The sequence below is a fragment of the Ischnura elegans genome, chromosome X (genome assembly GCF_921293095.1).
Source record: "Ischnura elegans chromosome X, ioIscEleg1.1, whole genome shotgun sequence".
In the NCBI taxonomy this organism is placed as follows: Eukaryota; Metazoa; Arthropoda; class Insecta; order Odonata; family Coenagrionidae; genus Ischnura; species Ischnura elegans.
This window is the reverse complement of record NC_060259.1, coordinates 67,436,612-67,463,253: the sequence shown is the minus strand read 5'-3', so window position 1 is coordinate 67,463,253 and position 26,642 is coordinate 67,436,612. Positions and strand designations below refer to the sequence as shown.

Genomic DNA, 26,642 nt, shown 5'->3' with positions numbered 1-26,642 from the left:
GTTTTCCAGGAAAAATTAAAGTATAATCCTGTATACATAGGTAATACACTTGCAGACTCACTCAACGTGTTAATTTACAAGATTCAGGGAAATAACAAACAGTTCAACTGAATTGTGCCCTTAAGTCCAAAAATTTTTGGAGTGGGTGGATTAAATTATTTTTCCCTTCTAGAACTCTACTTACTCAAAATGCATTCACAAATCATTCAGAATTCACTATTCCTGCAAGCACAGTCCATTGAAGGGCCAACCTGGGGCTTCGCATCTGAGCACACTAGTTTTAGTATGATGGTCCCATTGCATCGAGTAAAGCATTCTTTAACCAAGAAAATGAGCAAAAGCGATATGTGTTCCTTACTTCTTATTAGGTACTTAACACCCATGCATATCAGAGCAACATGCAGGTTGGCCATGTCACTTGCCACTGATTTCTCGGTGGGAAAGTTCCCCAAGGATCAGTAATGGTATCTAAGCAGTAAATAATATGAGAACACGCTGTTGACTTCTGACACGAAAGCCTGAAATCCTATTTTCTTTTGCCTTTAGGAACAGAGGCTCCTTGAAACAGTGAGGCAGATCCCTCCTCCCACTCCAATGCACATTCGTTCATTGGACAAAATGGTTATGAAGAGTGTTCACAAGCTTAAGATGTGGAAGCCACAACGAGAATCATGCATCAGTGTCTTCAATGAAGTTTCCTCATTTGTGAGTGGCCATTTTCCTGGTGAGTGCTGTTCCGTGAATTGACAGTGTAGTCATCCTCTTTGTTACTGTGATGATAATAATTTTTTTTGCATTTTCAGTGAGACAGTTTGCAGAATCATAATAATGCTCATGTAATCTAATGTATTTTCTTATGGTCTTCTTCCTTGTGGTTAAAAAAACATAGTTTTTGGCAAGGTTCTTGAAAAGCTCTTTAACTATTTATTTTATTGGTCCTTATGATAACTATGAAAATGCTTTCAGGTAATAATAAATACTGTAGCTTAAAGGGTGGGTTCTGATAACCATAATCCTTAGGATGCAATTTGGGTAGTACATAATTGTTTTTTTAGTCTTTTCTCTCTGTCATTGTTGGGAGAGTTCAGTATCTCAATAATGATTCTTCAACAGGATGTTCATTGACACTTTATGGATCTGTTGCAACTGGTCTTGCTCTTAAGGAATCAAATGTGGACATGAACCTCCTGACACCATCATCAATGAACGGACCCACTACTTTGGCTGATATTGCTAAAGTATTGTCTTCAGATGCAAATTTCAGGTATGGTGCGTGAATCTGTAATGCCGTTACTTTTAATGAAATATTTTGGTTTTTTTTACCATCATAAGAAACCATCTGTGTATTTTTTGATGCATTTATTCTTTTGTATAGGGATGTAGTCAAGGATTTCGATGAAGGCAGGCCATCAGTTCATTTTGTACACCACAAGACGGGTATTAAATGTTGCGTATGCCTTTCAAAGGAGGAGACATTGAAGACCTCTGAAATCATTGGCAAATATCAAGTGATTGATTCCAGATTTTGCCAGTTAGCTGTTATTTTTCGCAAGTGGGCCAAGGTAAGGTTGTATGTGGGTTTACTTTTACTTTCAGTAGTTAAGCTATGGTTCATATTTCAAAATATAAACTGTTTTTAGCCTTGTGAATGAGAGAAAGGTTCAACAGCTGATAGAAGTTAGCCTATAAAGATAGTTTGGTTATCCCAGTGAAGCTGGGAATCTCTTTAAATATGGCGATCATTCTAAACTCGCCTCTATCTCTTTGAATATGGATGAGTTAAGTTGAATTTTTCTTATTCAGTAATTTAAATAGTCCCTTGATATTTCTTTGCTGAGGTACTTGTGTAAACATAAACCTAGTACTCAAGTAGCTAATTGGAAGAACGTTTGCCATATGCAAAGTTTTATTGCCTTGTGGAGTTGCTAATCAACTGATCAATTTTCCTTTTTTAGATGTGCAAAATAGATGATTATAAGAATGGAATGTGGCCCCCTCACACATTCCCTTTGCTGCTTATTTACTACCTGCAACAGGTTGAGCCACCTGTGTTACCAGTATTGCACGAGCTAAAAGGTGACCCGGAGGATGATAGCTATTTAGGTATTTACCATAATCATTTTTATATCATTAATACTGCTTCTCTAACTGCATGACAAGAGCACCCTAAAAATGGTAATTCGGCCCAATTGAGCCAATTTGGACAAGAAAACAGCTTGGCTAAGGTAGGCCATGCATTCAAGACATTCGGGAAGATGAGGCAGTCAGCTGAGTTGAAGGTCTTGTTGCTGCCATCATGTAAGAACTTTGATAAAGATGGCGCAGCCACGGGGAGGGAGGTTTCCGGGTTACAAACCCCCTCACCCCCTAGAGCCTTCAGAGGCACCAGGAGGAGTCCAAAAGAGACACGAAAAACAAGTAAAATGGCCTCAAAAAATAAATTTTAATAAATAATTGTACACAATTACTGTTTTTGAGTCGTAGAAATCACGTTTTCAGAAAGAAAAATTCCAAAATTTTCCACAGGAGGATCCCCATTTGCCCTGAGGTATTTTCCATGCAACCCAGAAGGGCCCTGAAATCTCCAGTAAACCCTCTCCCCATTTTCAAAATCGCTGGCTATGCCCATCGCTACGCCACTAAGTACACTCATTTATTACTGTCATACTTTTATGAAAAAATTGTAGAAGATGTGTTGAAATTCTAAGGCAAGAAATGATTATTGGTCATGAGCTATTTTACCAATCCACCACCGAGATTATAATGAGTGGTATGAGGTGATTTAATGCTTAAGAGTGAGAGACTATCTATTCTTTATTACCTTCTTGGTCTTACTATTTTGAAAATTAAATAATCCTGAAAGTTTACCATGTAATAAAAAAATGAACTCTCCATTACTTTTCATATTAAAAAATGAACCAATGTATGAAAAAAATTCCACAACAACTTTGTAAGTCTTTGCCAGGTTTTATGGGGTCTCTCTAGGGGCAGGGAATAAAAATTCATTACAACCCAGTGAAGGGCTGTAGCCTCATGACAGTGAAGAGGATTAGGAACCAGGATTTTGTGGTTGTTCAGATGTTACACATAGATCTTACGTTTACTTAATTATAATCCATTCACTTGTCTCTTTACTCACTCTGCTTAAAATTACTTTAGACTTGAAATGTAAATAATAGTCAATGATAAATTTTCCAAGTGTCTTAAATCCATTACTTTATACTATGGCAATTAAATTTACAATGCATTAGATGTGTACTTATTCTCAATGTTATAAATTCTTTACTCTATCGTTCAATATATGCACAGGCTAGTCAAGTTTTGCACTATGAAAATCTGTTGTCATGGTCCTGATTCTGTATGTATGTAAGACTTAAGTCGGAAGCCAAGCTAATTATGAATCATTTATTTTTCTTGAAATCTAGATCCAACGGATCCTGAATGGAAATGGCAAGTAAAAAACAAGACGAGTGTTGGAGAGTTATGGCTGGGCTTGCTGAGATTTTATGCTATTGACTATGCTCACTCAGACAGAGTGGTTTGCATTCGAAAAAAGGCTCCTCTCTTGAGGACTGTTAAGAGTTGGATTGGGAAACGAACTGCCATTGAAGGTTGGTTATCATTGGTATTAAAAATGCAGTTAAGAATATATGTATTAACAATCAATATGCCCGTGCAACCAAAATCTACCTAAATAGAATACTATTTTGTGGGTTGTGTTGGGAGACTTTTGGCCCATCGAGAAATAGTTTATTTCCATTTTCTTGGTAGTATTAAGAATGCTGCAGAGACGGTAGCAATTATAGTTTATTTGAATCTCCTTGATATGCCAGTAGCCGCCATTTTAATTCACTACAGTAAAACTTTGATTTTACGCAGTTGGAGGGACTGAAATATGGGCACTGTGTAAAATATAAGTGTGTAAAATCAAGAGTTGGTATTGAGGAGGAGTAGAGTTTTCAGGATAACACTTGCTCATTATTTTAAGAACGCTTAGTCATACACTTTTGTATAGTTCTGATTTAGATTTAGAGAGATTCAATGTGAGAAAAAGTCTCATATGTGAGGTTTTACGGTAAAGGAGCATGAAATCCTTTTCAATCGTGTCAGATATATGTTTCCCGAATTCAATCACTCATTTGGAGGCAAGAAAATGAAGCCTAATAATCTTATTTTCTCACAAGCAAAACCACAGATGACGTGTTACCTTAACCCCTCAAGCGCAGCGGGCATTTAATTAAATCCCATCTCAGCGGCCGGATGAGATTTAAATGACTTCACCTTTTTTGCATACTATCATTCAATAATTTATATATTTCATAATATACGATCAGTATCGTTGAAAATTTTAGTAAACTTGCGTAATATAATACGCTACTACATAATAATTTTTCGAGCGATTTGAAAAAATATTTATTGTTTTATGCGTCTCCTTTTATGAACTAATGAATAAATTTTCAATTTCGAAAGATTTTAATTTGGTTTCGAATAAGCTACGAGATCTCTAACATTCCATCCATTAAAACAAATACAATTACATGATGTAATTTAGTTATTTGGGGTTGAAAATGTTATAACAGATTGGATACTTTCAATAGGATTACCCGTTTCGACTACTTAAAAATTTACCACTCCGCCCACTTCTCTGGCTTTGTTCCATTATTACCGTATCATTTCATTTAGGTAATCACGTACTAATGTTTCAAACGTTAATATGTGAATACTCAAATGATTTACCTTAGAAAATCTGCTTTGTGTGACATGATTTGAAGCAATCCAAACATTATCCCACTGCACAATTTTCACACCAGCACATGCAGTCTCTTCATTTCCCATATTAAGCACAAACTGCACACCTCCTTTGAGACTTTGATTTCTTCCCAGCTGCAGGAATTGTCTTTAGGAAATGTATTTCTGTGAGTCTTGGTACTAAATTGTGTAATGAGTGACGGCCATATCCAAACAGTTCGTATGATGTTGGATATTTCAAAAATATTACCTCGACCAATGGCACGCGAAATGATAAGTCAAATTTTTATACGTGTTTTTCCTATGGTCAACATATGAATGTAGGACTCCCGCATTCAATAGTCTACTAAATAACTTCATACACATACATGTAATGGCGTTTTCTTTCAATTAGGTACGAATGCAATAATAGGTCCTTGAAATTCACCCCACCAATGAATTTACTATAACCTGACACACAAACAGACTTCCGAGTCTCTTTTTTGCCTTTCAATACTATTCCCATTTCGTAGGATCCCCAATTATAAAAAAAATACCACACGCAGGAAGTACACCCGATGAGAATTTCAACACACTGCCTGAAAGAACACCACACAGCATGAATGACTCTAGTGGACTGAAGCTCGTGGTTTAGAAGCTCCCTCTATAGACGAGAAAATATCTCGAAGGGGCCCTGGTATATGCTGACTGTTTAGATGGAATCTTATCTTCGTTGATTACTGTCCAGAAAAAAAAAATTAAAAAAAATAAATGCAGAGCAAAGCACATGGCCCCTTCGCCTAGGACGCTAAAGACTAACGAGGCGGACCAAACACACTTGGGGCTCGAAGTGACGACAAACAAGGAGAAGACGGAGAGAAGGCATTCAGCTTAGAAGATACCGTATCTCAAGCTAAAGTAGCTGACCCTTCTTGACGTCTCTCAACCAGAATAGGCAGAAGTTTTCATGATAGAACAGTTGAAGGAAGGCGTTGAGTTTTTGGACCGAAGTCCTCAACGCGTTGGTTTAAAACAGAATTTTATCGAAGCATTTTTTTTAAATCTTGAAGGCATAAAGCCGTTATGAATATTCTATTGTAGAGGAAAAGCATTTCGTCAAAAGATAGAGTAATTAGTTTAAATTTAACATGCAATATCTGGCGGAGAAAAAATATTATATACAGTAGGTCAGGAAGCGTACTGGGTACGTATGACGGCGGCATACAAAATTTAAAGGGCGCGTACTGGGTACGCATGACGGCGTTGAGGGGTTAAGAGAAACAAAGTTGCGTGCGAGAAAAAATGCGAAGTGGCAGGCGTTGCAGGTTGTTCGTTTCGTGGGCGGTAATACAGTCAGTCTATACAAAGAGTAAAACGGTGTGTAAATTGTTGATTGCGATCATGGTTTTAGCAAATTTTAACGTCAGAGACATTTCCACGAAAATGTAAAAGAGAACAATGCTCACAATAATTTTGGTTCCTGTTACTGCAACGATGTTTCAGCGATGATGATGCCCAGGCAAGGCCCACCCACCTCAATTCGCAATTGAAACCATCTCTTCGATTTCATAATCCCAGTTTGCATGCCCTCGTTCATTTCCGACATTTTGATTTTGCTCCTGACCGGTCCGAAAAGAAATTATCGTGGCGAACGTAGCGCCTATGGACCGGTGCTCCGTCTGTAGTATCTGGTAGCGGAAGTAGCATTCATTGGACCGCATCCCATAGCGAAGCCGAAAAGCAAATGCGGGAAGATACAAAAATGGAGGATATACGTCACTGCTGCTATTGACGTTGATGAAGACAGGAACTCGTGTTTATGCCATAGTTTGGCATTCCTATCGTAAAAAATGCCCCAGATATGATATGCTAAATTTTTTTCACATAGGAATTGTGAGATCTAGGAGCCAATATTCACTTTTTACATTGTTTTTTTTATGGGATATCATGCTTCGATTAACGTTGCATGCATTGACGCGGCAACATAGTCCAAAAGTTTTCAATCATAATAACGTCATTTTGTTTATCGTCACATTTTTCAGGAACAATAAGTGGCGTTAAACGAGGACTCACTGTATATTGTTTTTTTTATATTGCTTTTCTCCAGGGCAGTAGTTTTGATTTGTCTGAAGTATCATCATATGCATTTGCGTAAGAAATTTGTTGCATTTCACCACTCCACAGAGTCTTTCTCCCCCACTCTTCTACCCTATTTCTCTAGAAGATACCTCTAGCTGAAGATGCATAAGTTCAGCGAGTACCATTCCAGGTGTCAAAAAATTTCAGTTGACTTACCACCTGGAGAACTTGAATGTAGCTCTTAGAATTACTTTTAATTGGTCTATCTAATTTAACTCATCAGCATTGACAAAGCGATTGTTGAGCGTTTGCAAATAATTTCATTTAGAGGAGTTGCCTGGGATATTTTGGTTGAGTTTTGCTCAGTGGATTAGAGGGCTGGGAGTTTGTGTGTTCTTATAGTCCATAAAGAGAAGTTCTGGTGCTAAGGATAGGTACTGTATTTGTCGGCATGTAAGATACACTTTTTTTCTTAAATTTGGTCTCAAAAAAATTACCTACTTCTTATAGGTGAAGGACACACTTTCAATACTGAAGGCTATTTTTAGCCCGCAGAAAGGTTCAGACACACACAAATTTTTCTACATCTGCCATAATTATTTTATTTTAATTTTTTAATTTTTTATTTTATTTTATTCCCAAACCTCCGAATACAGCTCTAATAGGCCATTTTAAATCGGGGTATTCAACAAATTCAACAATGAAACGTACACGAACAACCATGCCCTGGATAAGGGGAACTTACCCAGGCGGGACTCGAACCCGCGACCTCATGTATGGCAGGCGAGGACTTTACCCCGCCGCCACCGAGGCCGGCAAAGATATAGCTTATCAGATTTATCTAAATGTTTGCCGGCAAAGATATAGCTCAAAAAGGAGAACTGAGATGGTTTCCTTCGAACACCGCACTTTTCCCATCAAAAAGTAAACGAAACTAGTAGCGCTTGCTCTGCCCTCTTTTGTTTCTGCTTTGCTTTACCTGCCTATGTTTCTGCTTTGTTAATTTGGCTTTTATGAAAAGTGAGAACTAAAAGAATTATTTTTTTTTATATTTCTGCTTTATTTTGTATCATGTTTGATTGCTTGTCGTTCATTCATTTAATCACTATTGAAATTTACATATCATGTTCAAAATAGCTTGCCGTTTGTTAATTTTCCTTAATAAAAATGTTTGGTAATTGCGTTCAATGATTGTTTATTTGGCTTTTACGAAAAGTGAGAACTAGAAGACACCACATTTTAAGTTATTGTGGTAGCGTGCTGTCTCGTGGACTATTGAAACTTTTTTTCTTGTGTGTGGCCTTCTAAATAAGGGTGCGTCTTGTACGCCGTCAAATATGGTAACTGCTCGAGCATTTGTGCACAATGATTATGCATGTGAGCCACGAATCATATTTTAATCATCGTTTATGACACTATCCGACAATGTTTGTGCATTTCCTGGTAAATCAATAAATTTCCTTCCAAACAAGGTCCTCGACAATCCAATGAAAATATGTAGCTCATGCTTGTATATAAACATCATGGCAAGTGTGCACTGTGATGCACTCATGGCAATTATGTAGTTAGAGAATAATTATCTTTTGTGCTTATGTGAATATCCTTATTTTCTCAATTTCCTTCTTAACTTTAATTAGCATTATCTTCTTTTATGCTGTGGATTTCTTGAATGCCTACTAATTCTAGAAATTCTTTTTTTTCTCTTTGCAGAACCATTTTGTGTGAAACGAAACGTTTCACGCACCATCATACATAATTCTAGTTTTAAATACATTATGATGTGCTTTCGCTATAGTTACCTGTATTATGGAATACCTCGCACATCAAATGGGCATCTGTATGCTAGGATTATGCCTATCTATCCAAAATTAGAAAAGGATGAGGAACATATAGAGAGGAACAAGGTGTTGTCTGAGTATTATTTGAAAAAGTGCAAGGAAAGTAAACTGTTTTCCTTTGGAGAGGAACAGTCTGATCCTGAAGAGAAGAATAGTGAGTGCAGTGAAAGTGAGGAAATGGATGAATCGTCTGATGGTGCTAAGAAGACTCCCAGCAGTAAATATGTTATTGCTGAGGAACTTTTATTGGCTGATGCAGTTAACTTTGGTAGCCATGTCAAGGATAATGTGCTCAAATATGAGTTTGCCGCGGAAAACGGTAACAAGGTAGGTCATTTTATTTCTTTCAGCTCAAGTATTTTTTTTCTGACTGTGACTTACTATTCATTAGTATGGAATGCAAAGTCTGGCAAATCGTGTAGTTGTTATCGAATTCCAATTTCATGCAAAGAATAAAGAGTTCTGCAAAATCTCAATTGATGAGTGCAATAATAGAATATTAGCTGTACTTTAAGGTCTTTGCCATAATGTTGCGTAGGTTGCGTAATTTTGCTAAATATCCCAAGTTGGTATGTGATGAACTCTAATGCTTACGTGAATGCCTAATGGCAATCGTATGACAGGTAGAGCTATTGACCTTAGACTCAAGGCTGGCAAATACTTCCATTCAGTACCCACTGGGTAGGGTGGATCGTACCCATTATTCTTATTCATGAATTTCTCCCGACTGCTTATCCTTCCCAGCCCTGCTTCCAAATGCTCCTTATGACTAACTACTTCCAAAAGCATTGCCAACTGAAGATAAGGAGTTTGAAATGGTTTTCTCTATCTCTTAGTGGTGCCTAGTTGGAGGTGCACTTTTACTTTGGTGGCCCACTGCACATTGCTGAAAACAATATCTCTTAATTTTGTTACCTGTAAAAGGAATTCTAATAGTATTTGTTTTAAATATTATAATCTTGTCAGAATTCATGGAAGAACATGAATCTTAGAAGTACATATGTACTTCTGCTATTTATCTAAAAACCTTGAATGTGATGGTGATTTCAATGCCTACTTCTACTGGGCCCAAATTTGAAACTTGACCATAAATTGTCTGTTATTCTTCTTACTGAGTCTTACTGAGAATCTTTTAAGGATTCTTATGAGTATATCCCTGAGACTTAGAAAACCATGTAAGAAATTTGTTAAGTCTCATAGAATTTTATCAGTTCCAAGGATTTCATATAGAATTCCATATGAAATTCTGTATGACTGATGATAAATTACAAATATGAAATGGCCATTGGTACTGACATCAGCTAGTAACTGCGATATGGTTTATTTTAAACGTGCCTGGTGAATGGCTGTGAAATTCACAGTAATTGGTGTTGGAAAAAATTCCAGAGACTGGGAATGGAACCATGGACCTTTGGCTTTCTGGACCATGGCACAGACCACTATTCTGCATAGGTTATTTAATTCTCATGGCAGTTTTACCAAGATTCAATGGTGCTATTAGGCCCATAAAATTCCATCAAGTTGGTATTTTTGGGTTCATAAATTGCCATGAGAATTAACAAACCTGGATTGTGTAGTGGTCTACTCAGCGGCCCGGAAAGCCAAAGGTCTGTGGTTGGATTCACGGTCCAGGAGAATTTTTTCTCCTCGCAATTAATAGTAACTATGATGTTGATTACCAAAGCTAATGTGGTAACAATTACATTTTTGTCCTTTCTCTAATGCAATTTTCTATTTGATAGCCATATTGCTCGGCTTCAGAATACCAGTCTAGTATGGCCAGTCACTATGCCAAAAAAATGGACTTGGCAATAATTGATTATTTGGTGGAAGTGACCTATTTTTTTATCCAATTTATCAAATGATTAAATATGCGTAATAAATTAATTTTATGATTGTTTGAACTTATGAATTCGATATAAATTTAGTATTACCAAGTTTTTCTGGTGCTTTTAAATGTGTTATTTTAATTAGTCCTTTAGTTATTGTTTGTTTTTTATCCATATTATCTTTATTCCACCTTGTAAAAGTTGGATATTTATTGTTGCTGACATAAGTTGTCTAAATAGCTATTATCGGTACTCTCAAGGCATGAGATAAGATGCTACATTTTGCTTCAGTGGTAGCTGAACTTAAGGTATATTAATGCATTATTCCAGATGCCTCCAACTATCTGTGCTATTTGCTCAAATGATGGGCACTCCAAAGATCAGTGCCCAGAAGCCAAACTCCCACCATTGCAGCCACTGCCTCCAATGACAGAGGAGTTTGTGAGACTCCTTGATGAATTCTGTGAATTTGTCTTCAGTAAGTGGCAGTGTTTAGTACTTGTGTGTTTCTTGGTAGTTCGCCCTTTCATTTTGTGGTTTTTGAATTTTGATTGCAGGAGATTATTCTCAGACTCCGGATGATATCCAGAAAAGAAAAGAGATCTTGTATATCTTGGAGAATTACTTGAAGAATCATTTTCCTGGTGTTCAGTTGTCACTTTTCGGCTCGTCATCTAATGGATTTGGATTCAAGAACTCTGATCTTGATATCTGCCTCACATTTAAGGGCAATAAGAGTGGGAAGGTAAGACAGAATATTATACATGTATGAATACATTTGTCTCTGCTTTTTTAATGTATTTGTATGCACTTGATAACAATAGCATCGACTTGCTGAATGCCAAGCTATAAGTTAATCATTTAATTCTGGCCAGAACCTTCAGTATATATCATGAATGTGTTGTATTGATTGAAAAGAGATTTTTCTGAATTTAGTCTGCCGCTCTTAGATCTACCCAAAAAATAGTGAAAATTGCCATCCCTACTAATTTTTCGGCCATCGAGACAGATTGCCTACTGGTTGGTGAGAGATAGGATATGCTGTTCTGTGATCATTTTCTCAACTTCCTTGCTCTGACAACACTGTAATTTTGACATGCAAGTAGAACTGTATTGCCATACTTTGAATATGCAGCGAGCATATAGAAACCGGTGCAGAAAGACTTAATCCACGATGTGAATAAAATACAAAGAAAGGCTTCGCGCTCAGTCAAAAACTGCTACAGGCGAATGTATAGTGTTACCCAGATGTTAAGCGAATTAGGCTGGGAGCCGCTGGAGACTCAGAGGCTGTACGCTAGGCTTAGATTGCTTGAACAATTGAGAATGATATCTTTAAGGGCGACACGGAGATTTTACCACATTAACATAATATTAGAGCCCCACTATATTTCCAGGTCCGACAGAAGCGATAAATTAAGAGAGATGTTTTGCCGAATGGATAGATATGGGAATTAGTTTTTCTCCCGAACCATAGAGGACTTAAATAAATGCTGGTCATAATTTCCTTAGAGCACTTCCTTTTTATTTGTAAACGGCTGGTGTCCTAACACCTCCTGCCACACACCTTTTAGGTGGCTTTCAGGGCATTATGTAGATGTAGAACTGTGAGGCCACTGAAAAATCATCATCCATCTTGTTGAGTAAGGCTAGGTTGCATACTTTTTTAGGCTATCTCTTGCTTTGATGCATGCTAGTTAGGGCTGGATCAAAGGGGGGGCATAAGGGTCTGGGCCCTGGGCCACCCACCAAGCATGAGTCTTCTTTCAATATAGAGGTAAATCTCACTAAATTGGAAAAAACAGGAAAACACCATCATGTATAAGGGTATTCGAGGGGAAGCTGGGTTGTATTTTGGTTAACATGTAGTCGTCAACATTGATGTTAATAAATTGTTAATTCTACTCATAAATAAACACTTAATCCATTGGCATTGTTAATGTAGCTCTGAACGTAACCAGTGGTGTACCAATTGGTGTTGTTGGAAACACGAGTTGCGCACATAGCTCATTGTGTATTTAGGCCTCCTACCAAAATGGGCCCCAGGCCACCCACATCCTAAATCTGGCCCTGATGCTAGTGAAGAGAATGTTCCACTGCAGTGGGGATTCCACTGTGTTCCCAGATAATTTTAGGTACAGAAATTACTTTTTGGCTCTGAATGAGTCTTCTTTCAGTGTTTTCTTTGTGCGGTAATATGAAGTCAGCATTAGTTATAGCCTCATAGTCGGTGCATAGCAGTTTGCTATTATTAGTATGTATGTGATAGAGTGAGTGCAGTGCTTCAAGTGCTGTTAATGTTGTGAAATAGGAGTCATAATTCATGAGAAAATTATTTTCTATCCATGGGATTCAAGTAAGAATTGCTTTTATTTTTTCATTAGTTAAAAGTTGGATTCCAATATATTTTAATTTCATACCTGAGCCAAATATTACTATGTATTTATATTTCATTTTTACTATAACGAATGGAATTCTTGTAGATGGAAAAACTAGTGGTTTTTGATTCCTTTATATTTTCAACAGGCAAGATCCAGGTTTTCTTACAACTTTTAGGTGATGACTCGCCAAAATAAAAGAGTATGAACTATCTTCTGATTGTAGTTGGGAAGGTTAGTAGGATTGTTGTTAGCTATAGTGTGGGAATAGGTAGGAAAAGGACCCCTGTTGGTAGGGGTGCCCATCCACCAAATGCTGATATGTAGCATATTCCCCCTCAATGACAGCATATAGTTCTCATTGCATGCATTTTCAAATCCGACCCATATTTTTAAACCCCCAAAATTAGGGTGGCTTTAATGTTTAAATGAGGGGGATTAGTTTGAAGTCTGAAAACCTATAGCCTACTGCATTGAAATGGGTTTGTAAAATCAAAACTAAAATTATTATTATGATGGTTGTGGCGGTAGGGATGGGATCTGACAGTGGGGAACGGACACTGCTATCATCATTGCCACGACTTTTGCCTCCAAGCAGACTGTGTTCTTTGGTAATGCCGCTATTTGATTATTGCTCATTTAAGTTGCTAAGGTACTTTTTTATACTAAACTTTCATTTCCATATTGTGTCAAACCGTCTGTTATAAACTGTTATGCAGAAGCATAATTCCCATAATTTTTGCACAAAACTGGGACATTGTAAAGAATTTTTGGAAACCGACGGAATGCCCTCTAAAGCATCTAAAGCGGGACTGTCCTGGACAAACCGGGACGTATGGCCACTTTATATAAAATTGTATTTTATGGTGCAAGTGGTGCCGCAAATTCCTCCAGTGTGCAGTCCTACCCAGGGCAGGCCCTAGCAGGTGCGGGGCTAGGGGCGAACCTTCAGTGCGGGGCCCTTCACTTAAAATATTAAACTCTATACCCCATCTACAAACTCGAGCATTTTGAATCCCTACCACTCTCTGGCTAAGTATGTGTTCCCCTCCCAAATTCAGACTTCGTAATTACGCCAATATGATACCTTGATTCAAAACTATCGTATATTTTAATTTTTTTTTCACGAACGTGCGGGGCCCGGGGCGGTCGCCCCTACCCTAAGGCCGGCCCTGGTCCTACCTGTTGGGAACACTTCAAAGTTGAAGGAATGTAGGAAAGGAGGAATAAACTGTTAATAAACAATGAGTTACAATCTATTTCATAACTGTTTTTCTCATATATCCATTGCATTTAGTGGTGAATTATAATTTTCACACTCAATTGCTTTCTTTATACTGTGTGATTTTTAACCAGTAATTACATTTTCCAGGATATCAATGTGCCGGATATAATTCAGAAATTGGTGTTTTGGCTGAGAAAATTACCTGCAGTGAGAAATATTGTGCCCATTCCGTCAGCTAAAGTCCCAATTGTCAAGTTCAGGCATGCTAATTCATGGCTTGAAGGAGATATAAGTTTGTATAATACCCTGGCCCAGCATAACACCCAACTGCTGAGAGCATACACTCTTATTGATAGAAGAGTTCAGGCAAGTTAACATCACTTTATCGCATTATTTCTGTGCCATTTCTATGCCATGATTAATGTTACTATAAGTTAGTGTAAGTATTAATTATTTATAAAAGTACTTCATATTCCTATATAATATCATACGTTTACACATTTTAATACAAACTGTTAAGCTAAATTTTGTATACATCCCATGCTCTGCTGCCCTGTGGAGCAGTTGATTGAACCAAGATACTGGAAAATGGATCCATAGTGAATGCAATTACTGGAACCTCTGTTCACTCTTGAGAAAGCTAAATGTGATTGCCTGCATGAATAGAAATGTACTTACTTCCAACAGATAGAGATGAAATGACGGAGCCTACTTCATAGGGTTACGTTTGATTTGCTTATGAAATGTCCACCTTCAAGTGTAGGTTTCCAAAGTCCTTCTAAATTCCCTGTCCTTCCTGTATTCTTTATCCAAAAGTAATTACTTATGAACTGAATGTGACATTGATTTAGGTGCATGAACTGGATACCAGTTCCATTCATCTGATTCTTCAATGAATAATGAAAAGATGAAAGATAAAACAAAATGCCGGCCTCGGTGGCGGCGGGGTAACATTCTCGCCTGCCAAACAAGAGGTCGCGGGTTCGAGTCCCGCCTGGGTAGGTTTCCCCGGTCCAGGGCATGGTCGTTTGTGTACGTTTACTTGTTACATTTGTTGAACACCAGGTGTAAAATGGCCAATAAGAGCTGTATCCGGTGGTTTGAGAATAAAAAAAAAATAAATAAAAAAAAATAAAAATAAGAATGGAATACATTATATGTATAAAGGAATATACTCTTGGCTTACTCATCAACATACAGTGAAACCTAGATTTTACATTCCCCCATTTTACGTTTTCCCTGATTTTGCACACTTTTTATCAGGTCCCAAAAAATACCGTCTTTAAACAATGATACTCTATTTTACAATTTCCTCAATTTTGCACTTTTTGTAAGTGGTCCATTCAAAAGTGTTAAATAGATGTTTCACTGTAAATGGGAGACATACGATACGTGCATCATGAAAGCAAAATATTTAAGGAATAGCCTCGCATATTTCGATTTTTGGATTTTATTGTTGTTCGTTAACCTGAAATTCAATGGAACCAATTCTTCTTTACCTTTTAGTATTGGGTTTAAATGGCATTTTTAGTAGCATATGAGGCCTATGAGACAGGCTTAATGACAGAATTTTTTTATGGGTTTACTATCCATATTTTAGGATTAAGTGAATATTAGTTTTGGAGGAAAAACTGTTGGATATTAATCAAAGTAGATAATGATAGTGCTACTGGATGAACTTGGGGAAATGTGATTGTGATAAATAGGAGTAACGAGAGAAATTCCTTCGAAAGAAATTATTCCTTTTGTAATTTTTATGATCAGAAAATGGTGAGAAGTTTTTCACTTTGATTGATGTGATGAAGGAGCACTTGAGTCATGTCAATCACTGTTTTGGGAAGGGGGTGGTTTTTTGGATATTTACTTACTGCCTGTTCCGTAGTGGTATGCAATGCCTTGCAGCTTCAATGAAAGGTCTGACGAACATTAACAAGGGGCTTCTAGATATTCATAAATTATTTTTAGACATTGTTTGTTAATCTGATGAAATCGAAATTTGCTTTGGAGAGCCACCTTAAAAATTAACATTTATTCAATTTTTGTAGAAATTATGGGGGGCAGATGCCTTTATGCCCTTAATCCGTTTACTTCCTTTATCTGCCACTGAATTATTTCATCAATCCTCAATGGAAACTGAAACTAATGTGTTCTAATATTTGCTGTTTTTTTTGGCTATTGATATGTGTATCATGTAGGATTACATAATGTCTTGATGGGGGAAGTGTCTCATTTTGTCACAATTAGCTTTTCGTTGGTATTATTCTCTATTGATGATTCATTCTAGGTTTTGGGCTATGTGATGAAGGCATTTGCCAAATTATGTGGCATCTGTGATGCTTCACGAGGAAGTCTGTCATCTTATGCATATATTCTCATGGTTATATACTTCCTTCAGCAATGTAATCCTCCTGTTGTTCCTGTTTTACAAGAGGTAACTATTGAGCTCTTCTAGAGGAATACAATCTTAGTGTCTTTTGGAAATTAAATAACTGAATTTCTGTTTCTATCTCTGACCCTCACATTAAATGTGTTGATGATATATCTATTACAATGTTATTAATATTATAGCTATCATGATTATTTTTTTGTTTCAGTTATCTTTAGTTCAGCCTAAGCCCAAGGTTATAGAAGAAGGTCAGGATGTTTGGTTTTTCAAGGATATCGACAACTTAGTGAGTGTAATTCATCATTGTATGTCTTTTTTTGTTTCCATCTGTAGGTTGTGAGCTGTTTTGCTAATCATTGATGTTTTGTGTCATTTCAGAAAGAAATTTGGCCTGAGTACAGGAAAAACAACCTGAGTGTTGGTGCTCTGTGGTTACAGATGTTACGTTTTTATACTGAAGAGTTTGACTTTGAACAGAATGTTATTTCAATTAGGCAGAAGGAGGTTGTTGATAAATTTAAGAAGTTATGGTTCAAAAAGCCGATGGCTATAGAGGATCCATTTGATATTGATCATAATTTGGGTGGAGCCTTGTCTCGCAAAAGTGAGTACACAGTGGACGTCATGGATTATATTCTTGCAGTGTATTCTGTCTTGGTGTTTTCCCTTCACGTATCGACTGCCAGTGTTTCAGTGTGCAGTGGAAAATGAAAATGACTGTTGTTGCCATTGAGTGCCGGCCATTGACTGAAATTTTTAACTCTTTCTGTATATATTACATGAAACTTTTAACTCTTTCTGCATATAATACATATGCACTGACTTGCATTACGGAATTGACATTGAATATTTTTCTTGTGTATATTTTCAGTGAAATTATTTATAATCAAGTCCTTGAGGAAAGGGAGACAGCATTATGGGACTCCAATTCAGAGTTTACCACCATCAGTGAAATCATGGAAGGTACGTTTTTTTTTTACATGGGAATGGAACTATGTATCTAATTACATATTTCTATGTCTTGTGACTTTAGTCCAAGTTGTATATTTTTTATATACTATCCATTGGAATTGGTGTCTATCATTGTTAATGAATTTAATGATTGTTTGTATTTTATGGGCGGGAATGAGCGGGTTATATAGAAAATTATCTTGATCTCATCAACAAGCTGCTTGTTGACAGAAATGATTTTGAACTGGAACACGTATATACTTATGTATTTATTTATTCCCATGCCACCGAAAACAGCTCATATTAGCCATTATACTTTGGGTTGTTCAACAAAGTTAACAATTATACATGCATGAACAGCCATGCCCTGGATGGGGGCAACCTGCCCAGGCAGAACTCGAACCTGTGACATCTTGTTTGGTGGGCAAGGACTTTACCCTGCCACCAGCTAGGCCAGCAAGTGGTTTAGTGGGGGAGGACAATCTGCCATCAGTGGTAGTTTCATAGCAATATTAATTATCTGGATGCATTCGTGTTAAAATATTGTTGGCTGATGTGATGAGTTAGGAATCTTATCGGTAAAGTGTGGGTGGCCTAGGGATTCGCTTACATACCTTCAAGTTTCTCTCCATATTGTCCCTTATTTTTTCCCATTGCCTCAGTGAGTAAAGTAACTGGAGAAGTATAAAAGATACCAATAGATTGAAGGGAAAGATACGTTGAATTGACAAAAAAAACTATCTTCATTCGCCCATTATCTCATAAGTTTAACAAGAAAAAAAGGTGAAAGTTGCCACTCACTTCAAATGAGATAGTGGTGTCATTACTCTTCCAGTTCATTCACTCATTGAGGGAGAATGGTATAATGAAGGAAGGGTATGCTCGTGAGGGTTTAAAGACAATGAGCCATGAATCATTCATATACTACTTTGGTGAATGCAAAGGAATATTTCCTTTTCTTTCAGGATTATTTCCTAACAGTGTCTTGCTTGAGGGAAGGTGCTCCTCCCAACAACGGGTGCCACATATGCAAAAAGATTGGGCATAAGGTGAGAAACTGCCCTGAGAAGAACAATTTTTCAAAAGAGAAGAGGAACGAAGGCGAGCGAAGGGAAATGAACAACCCTCCGCAAGCGTTTGGACAGCAGCATGGTGATCAGAGGAGGGGGGCACCAGTGCGGATGCATGGGGGGCAGCCGTTTTGGTCAAGGACTGGTCCTCCCCTTCTGAACGAGAAGCGCATGCCCCCTCCACCTCCAGGTCTTGCACCCGTGGCGCAGATGCGCGGCCCATCTCCCTTGATACCCCCAAGTCAGGAGTGGTACTCTCAGCAGTGGCAACACTTTCAAGTGCGTAGGCCCCCAATGATGATGGGGCCTGCTCCAAGGATGATGTCTGGTGTTGCGATGCCTTGTGACCCTATGGCAATGGTGAACTCCATGCCCACTTGTGCTGCTGTGGAACGTGATATGACAAGGGGGAGTGTGGAGGCAGGCCAAAACAATGCGTTTAGGAAGACTGATGTGGCTGGCCAGAGGTATCACGATCCATGCATATCTCTTTCCAGTTATAGAAAGCAAGTCAGTGGCGATGGAGGTGTGAGGAATGTTGCTCAGGGTGAAAATCAGAACTTCTTCAGGGGTGCCATTCCAAAAGTTGGGCCGGGCATTGGTCCAATGAAACACCGATTCTCAAAAGTTCAAAATGTTCGTAATAACAATGAACCTAATGCTTAAGTTGATTATTGACATGAATTTTATCTGGAAAAATGAATGATGTGTGACTTTTTCTATTGACATAGGTGTGAATGAATAGAAGGAGGATTTTATGATAATGACTTCTGCACCAATAGCCCTAGTTGGTGAGGATTTGATTCAGATTAATGGCAATTGTTACTGATTAATTTACCATTGGTCACAGTGCTGGTCAGTTTTAATGAGAGAGATGCAAGGAATTATTCTTAAGCGGGTTGGTATTTGAATGACTGAGGACCATATTGCTGTCAAATTTTTTAATGGTTGATATTAATGAATTTTAAAAAACATTTTCTTATTGAGATTTTTAATCGGGATATTAATGAAATGAACTCTGTAATGCACAGACTTTTAAAGACTGGATGTTTTTCAATGAACTTGCTTCTCTAGATATTTTTTTAAAATAATGGCTGGTGAAATTTATTTTAATACATTATTATTTCTATTGAGTGGAGTGGAACTGGATTTTGACATGAAATGTTTTGTTTTACAAATGAAATGACTATATTTCACTGGAAATAGTTGAGTTTCAAGATGAAATAAAGATATCCATTTTATTAAACGCTTATTTTTTTGCCCAGGGAAAAGTCCTTAAGTGGATTATTACACCATTGGCCATATTGCAGTGCCTACAGGGATGCCGACTTACAAAAAATGTTGGGGGGGGCCCAAGCCGGGATCTCTCCCCGGGAAATTTTATAAGTAGTGAGTTTTAAGTTTTTTAAGCATTTTAAAAGAGTCACATGATCAACATTAGAACCCTGATAACTGGAATATCGATATCTGGACACTCCAGGGAAAATCGACAAGCCTGACACATTTTTTCCTCACACCTATAACGAATTTTTGAGGGGGCTCGGGCCCCATGGAGTCGGCAGCACTGAGTGCCTACCTAACATTGATTTTCTATTTTAAATGACTATTTTCTCATGGATTGATACTTAAAGAAATCACACGGGTAAACTCCATACTGACTTATACTTTGTGATGGGCTTTTACGACCAATAATGATTCTTTCCGTGGAGGATAGGGCAGCATTTCTTAATGAAAATGGAGGTGGTGACCTCAGTGGCTGAAACATTCGCTAAGTTAATTACAGGTATAGTACCCTCAACAATTGTACATATTCAGGGTTCCCACTCAACCGTGAAAACCTTAAAACCGTGAATAAGCCGTGAATTTTGTCTACCGTGAAAAAACCTGGAAATAGCCGTGAATTTCGTCATGAAACCTTAGAAATCTCTCAAACTTGATTGTACAACTACGATAGACAAATTAAAAGAAAAATCGATATTTAGATCATGTTTCAAGGCCAAGTCACGTGCAGATACTGTCCATGCATTTATCTGCACACGTATATTCAAAGCGCAATTATTAATTGGTCCATGTGCCATCACAACACATTGACCTTAAGCCTGCGATTGGAAGACATCAACACTGGCAAAAAATCAGGCACTTCTTCACTTCCCTGCCACCCTGCTCTCTCCATTTTCCCACTCACACCCTTTATTAGCTGGACCTGAATTTTGCTAACGATAGGTGAAGTAATTAGGTAGCACTTTCATTGCTGCGTTTGCATTCAAGGCATCTGTTGTTTTTGTTACATTTTTAGTTAGTGTGTGGCCGGTGATTGTTACGTGATCAATATTTCTGCCTAAAATGCCTTGTCTATAAACCGTGAATTTGGTGACATTTAGATCGTGAAAACCTGGAAAAAACCCTGAATTTTATAATGTAGTTAGAGTGGGAACCCTAATATTAGTGGGATGTGGAAGGACAGAAAACAAGATGTCACGTAATAAATATCTTTCGGAGTGACTCCTATTCCTTCATTTTTATTTCAAGATGTGATGCATCCCTGTTGCATAAAGAATTTCGAAGTTAATTTTACCCCTGTTTGAATACGTTGGCACAACGGAAGATAGTGAACCACCCCACAAATCAATGGCCTTAATACGACCCTGAGGCACAGAGCCAAGTCGGAGCACTTCCTAGAGTATGGTATACCTTCGAGTCAAGTTTTTTTGCCCAAGGAAAAAATTTATGGTAAAAAATGGATAGAAAACGATGTTCCACATTTCTGTATCGATTTTTGTGTGTGCAAAAGTATTTCTCACCAAGAGCAAATTTGACCCTCATCCAATCAGCTCGTGAAGAGAAATTCTGTAAGTTTCATATTATTGGCAATTTTACCTTGCCACGACCATGTTTGCACTATTAACTTATTGTTAGTGACGGATATCGGGGTGGTCTGGCCAGGTCGGCTGGTCGTCAATCGCCCCGGTCCCCATGCTAAGGGGGCCTCCACAATGCTCGCATCTGTTGTGAATTTAATTTTTCATTAGTTGCTTTATATATGGCATACTAAGTGAAAAACTTACATAAAACTTGAATAAATTAATGATATCCGAAGATAAAAGAGAACCTGATGCTTTTTTGAAAGGGCTATTCGAAAAGATAATTTTAGAGGTTTATTACTTTCAGTGCAGTTTAAAGAAACAAAATCACTATATTGAGATAATAGAACTATTATACATAGGTAATTCAATTTTTATAAGATGTGAAATTCTCACTTTTCACACTGTTTTTAATACTGAATTGCTACTTGTTAATAACTTTTATATAATTTTTAAAGCCGAAATAGCATCATAAATGCAATTCCTGGCATGCAATTTCCTAAAATTTTCCGTGGGAGTACCCTCTCCGGGGGCATCTCCCGGTAAGGAGGGCCCCATCATGAGCTACAGCCTAGGGCCCCCAATCACTCCAAACCGCCTGTAGACGGATATTTAAATGCTTTTAGGCAAGAGGGAGCTAGGTGAGCCAGATTCAATTCCCCGAGTGGGCGTGCTGAGATAATGCTACTATGAGCATAAATTTCTTTCCTGTCGTTAAGGTCAAGATAATTTCCTGATGAAAAAAGACTTAACAGTTGCAAATTTCATTATGTAACACTGAAAGTATATTGCTAATCATTTCAGTTCATGTCTAGGTCTTCTCAGTGGCCCAGCGAAGGGGGGGGGGTTTGGGGGATAAACCCCCCCCCCCAGAGCTCACAGAAATTTTTAAGTTAAATCTATTTTACTTAATTGGATTAATATTGCTTATAGAATAGTGTGAGGATTAATAAAGTATCCCTCAGAAGGCCGTAAAAATCAACATTTTGAACCATTTATCTTAATTTTTTACCGGCGAAAGGCCTCCGCACCTCCCGCTAACCCTGGCGGGTATGCAATACCCCAAGCAACCCAGTATTAGTTGCACCTGAAACCACCCCTAGCCTTAATTCCTAGCTGCGCCCCTGGATCTTCCATATCTTCGCATCTAATTCTCCCATTTATCGTGGTATCTGTTGAAAAACAAGTGATTTGCGTCCTCTTTTCTCTGATTCGTCACACTCTTCGATGTCATACACTATTGAGGGTTTCGGTTAATAATTGATTTTGATATCGGAAACACTGCCTCTTATCATGGACATGGAATACGTGGGCACACAGCCATTAAATAAAAACGCCACCAGCGTAGAGATCAAAAGCTTAACTATGCGGTAATTTACCACATGCGTGTCAACAGGAGGGATTATGTGGAGTACATATGCAGTTATTTGGAAGTTACGCGATTGTCAACTACGTGCATGATATATTGCTGCGGCTCCAAGATGGAAGTAGGAGATGCCAGTTGGAGATTCGCGATGGGAGGCGGTGAAAGGTAACATGTACCGTATCCATGCGATTACGGCGTGTACCGTTCCCCTTGGATTTAGAAATACAGCATTTCTTTGGAATTTTCACTTGGTACTTTAAAAAAAATTTTGTTTTACTAACGTTTGAAAATCTATTGAACTTTTAATATATTTTTAAGTTTGTACGAAAGGTAAAGTAAGTGATGGTGATTTCAATGCCTACTTCTACGTGGCCTGAAGCATGGGCGTACCCAGCGAGGGGCAGGGGGGGGGGGGCAGCTGCCCCCCTTGAAGCAAAAATCGGAAAAGTCTTTAAGAAAAATCAGTACTGAATTGAAACGAAAGCATTCAACAAATTTTCTTTAAATCCACGAAAAATGATAGGTATTAGTACAAGATATGTAACTAAAATAAAACTATATTTTTTCAAGGAAATAATCTCATAAACTAATGCCACAACTTGGTTGAGACCATGGCTTGCCCGCCCCTAGACCATGGCTTCCCCCACATTTAGTTATGATCCTGGGTACGAAGTTGAAAAGACTTTGAAAATCTTATTAGAAATTTCGGAATTCTCATAGAATTTTATAAGATCTATTGATTTAAAAAAGAATTCCTTATGAAGTTTTGCATGATTGATGATAAATTACGAATGTGAAACAGTGGCGGATACAGAAAAAACTCAAGGGGGGGGGGGGCGCAACATATCTTGAGTTGTCTTTACTTTTATCGTAATAAAAGATCACAGTCAAGTCACTGCCAAAGTATGAGAAAATTTTACTTAAAATGATTGTAAACATGTAAAAGATAATGCCATCTTATGATATAAAAAAGTTACAATTGTGGTTTTGCAATGTTCGGCAATACGGGCGGACCCGCAAGGGGGGGGCGCGCGCCCCCTACGCCCCCCATCTGTATCCGCCACTGATGTGAAATGGCCTTTGGAACCAACATCAGCTAGAAATTGTGATATGGCTTATTTCAAACCTGCCGCGTGAACGGCGAAGTTCACAGTAAGTGCCATGAGAAAAAAAAATCCTCTGGGGCGGGAATGGAAGCACGAGCCATTTACTTTCCGGGTCACTGCGCAGACCACTACGTCATGCAGATTCTTTAATTCCCATGACAATTTTACTGAGGTTAAACGGTTCTATTACGCCCATAAGTTCCCATTGGAATTAAAGAACCTGGATAGCGTTGTAGTCTACGCAGTCGCCTGTAAAGCCAAAGGTCCGTGGTTTGATTCCCTGCCCAGGGGAATTTCGTCCCATGGCAGTGAATATAAAAAGATATCATAGAGTGAGCTTACTCGGTACGATGTAAGCAAAGTAGGTTTTATGTCGAGTTTTACTCGGGGTGTATCCATTTTCTTGGATAACAATTTCGTCTCTTTTAGGTCTATTAAATGGAAATGTAGCATATTTAGTCAACTTATTCATGCCTTCCTTATGGGATTATGCTTCCCGTGAATGAATGCTGAAGAATAGTGTTGCCGCGCTTGCGCCAGTTTCGTCTCTCTCATTGTCAGTCTCGTTTTCTGACTTCGGGTATCGCCTCGTGAACCCCAGTCTAGTCTCGGACGAGACTCTCGTCTCGTTACCCCCAAAATAAATTTATCGCCATAAAAAAACCATTTCCTTTGCGTACTTAATCGCTAAATCGGTACCTCGAAATAAGAAAGCTATTAATATAAATTTAAAATATGTATTGATCAGGACACCAATCACGTCAGTGCTTGTAAAATTATTTATTTTATTAATACTCAATGAATAAACTCGTAGCTTAAACCAGGGGTGGTCTGGGGTGATTGGGGGCCCTCGACTGGACCTCATGATGGGGACCCCCTATCCGGAGGATTCGACCACTTCCACTCCCTCCCCCCCCCCCCCCCCCCGGAAAATGTTAGGATTTCGCATGCCCGGAAATGAATTTTGACGCTATTCTGGCTCTAGAAAACATGATAAAATTTAAAAAATAAAATTTTGTGAAAAACAATAGTATAAAAAGTAGGAACTTCACAGCTTATGTAATTTAATTATGTATTATGGTTCTATTATCTACATATTTAGTAAATTTGTTTCTTGAAAATGCCCTGAAATTAATTAACCTCTAAAATAATCTTATCGAATAATCCTTTCAAACAACATAAGTAAAAATGTAAAATATTACAAAGGACATTTTGGCGCCAGATAAAGACTTTTGATTGTTATGTATAACTAGGTATAATTAATTTTTGCATAGCATATAGATGTAGTCACAAGTACGTAGCTTTTATCCATACTCGTTGGCTATAATTGTTTCAGAGTGTAGATAAAAACTTGTGCAAAAATTGAGGTACTAATTTCGTAGAAAAATTTAAGCCTGAATTAACAAACATATCTCAAACTATTTTCTTTAAGGAAAATATGTAACAATTATTTTAGTCCATATAAATCATCTGGCATATTAAAACTGTTGGGTAGAGAAGAAAATAATGGGAAAAATATATATTTTTAATATTTTCATTTCTTTTGATCTTTATATTAGAGAAGCTGTATTAAAAAAAATCTATTTCGTCAGTAACTGTCAAATATAAATGGACCCAATCATAATTCAATTATTTTTTGTGCTTTCCTTTCTAAGTGATTATGTTTTCAGAGACTCAGAAAAATACTCACAATATAAATAACTGTAGTAATACAACCAACTTCTACACACTTAAGGTAAGAAATAAAACAATAGCAATTAAGGTCAATTCTACACTATTGACATTCTTTAAATATTGCTGATATTCGACTCGATACCGAACTTGAATTCAAAAGTCTATCCGAAAACTCCCTTCAAGTGGCAGATGAATTAGGGTTCGGAATATCAACACTTAGAACATGCATACGTCAAAGAAACGGGAAGCAACGCGCCCGCAGAAAATCCAGAAGTATTGTTCACGAGATCAATTTCCTAACTTTTTCGGATCATTTTATTTCAAAGATAGATTTAAAATAGACCGCAGAGGTTTCCGTGGAGCCCGTCCTCTTGAAGGCGTCATTCCCTTCAAACTATCAAGATTCGGGACTCGTCAAAAACTGCTGCTGGCGTACAGAAACCGTTACACAGATGTGAAGCGAATTGGGTTGGGAGCCGCTAGAGACTAGGAGGCTGCGCACTAGGCTTAGATTGCTAGAGAAATTGAGAATGGATATCTTTAATTGAAAGAGCGACACGGAGATCATCATATTAGAACCCCATTGCATTTCCAGGTACGACCAAAACGATAAAATAAGAGAGCTATTTAGGCGAACGGATGGATGCGGGAATTCGTTATCTCCCCCGCACGATAAAGGACTTAAATACATGCTAGGCGTAATTTCGTTAGAGCATTTCCTTTATAAATGGATTCGGCGGGTGTCCTAACACCCCCCGCCACTCGCTTATTGAGGCAGCTTGCGTGGTAGTATGTAGATTTTTATGACCACCATGAAACTTTTACTAATGAATCGGCTTACTACGTGTGCATAGTAGTCTTTATTAATCAAAGAATTAGCGAAAACCCGCCGTTTTTGAGTCTTGAAAATCCTATATATCCTATATTCCCGAACCCCCCTACGGCAGACCCCCGGTTCCCCCCCTTTGGTCCAAGCTTAGATCCGCCTCTGGTGTCAGGTGTATCACGGCAGGTTTCGCTATGGTAGATCGTTTCTTTCCTTTGTTTGCGTGATGTATACTTATTGAAAATAGAAACTAAGCGCACAAATAATTAAATTACATGTACAAAACGAACTAAAAAATAAACGCAACTGTTGAGGGAAGAAAGAA

General features: G+C 37.9%; 1 protein-coding gene across 2 annotated transcripts in view; it reads left to right on the top strand.

Annotated features, from left to right (window-relative positions):
• LOC124170654 (terminal uridylyltransferase 4-like) overlaps nucleotides 1-19,730 on the top strand; it is a 29,203-nt gene extending 9,473 nt beyond the window's left edge. Inside the window, exons 4-18 of one of the 2 annotated variants that reach the window (XM_046549525.1) lie at nucleotides 547-724; nucleotides 1,114-1,264; nucleotides 1,376-1,562; nucleotides 1,956-2,103; nucleotides 3,426-3,611; nucleotides 8,518-8,972; nucleotides 10,805-10,952; nucleotides 11,032-11,219; nucleotides 14,225-14,443; nucleotides 16,362-16,508; nucleotides 16,672-16,749; nucleotides 16,842-17,067; nucleotides 17,335-17,426; nucleotides 18,380-19,120; nucleotides 19,216-19,730. In XM_046549525.1, coding sequence (XP_046405481.1) covers nucleotides 547-724; nucleotides 1,114-1,264; nucleotides 1,376-1,562; nucleotides 1,956-2,103; nucleotides 3,426-3,611; nucleotides 8,518-8,972; nucleotides 10,805-10,952; nucleotides 11,032-11,219; nucleotides 14,225-14,443; nucleotides 16,362-16,508; nucleotides 16,672-16,749; nucleotides 16,842-17,067; nucleotides 17,335-17,426; nucleotides 18,380-19,120; nucleotides 19,216-19,221 — 3,150 coding nt within the window. In that variant the 3' untranslated portion in view covers nucleotides 19,222-19,730. Of the gene's footprint in view, nucleotides 1-546; nucleotides 725-1,113; nucleotides 1,265-1,375; nucleotides 1,563-1,955; nucleotides 2,104-3,425; nucleotides 3,612-8,517; nucleotides 8,973-10,804; nucleotides 10,953-11,031; nucleotides 11,220-14,224; nucleotides 14,444-16,361; nucleotides 16,509-16,671; nucleotides 16,750-16,841; nucleotides 17,068-17,334; nucleotides 17,427-18,379 lie in introns of both variants that reach the window. The other variant, XM_046549524.1, reaches the window with a different exon arrangement.
• Nucleotides 19,731-26,642: the final 6,912 nt, after the last annotated feature.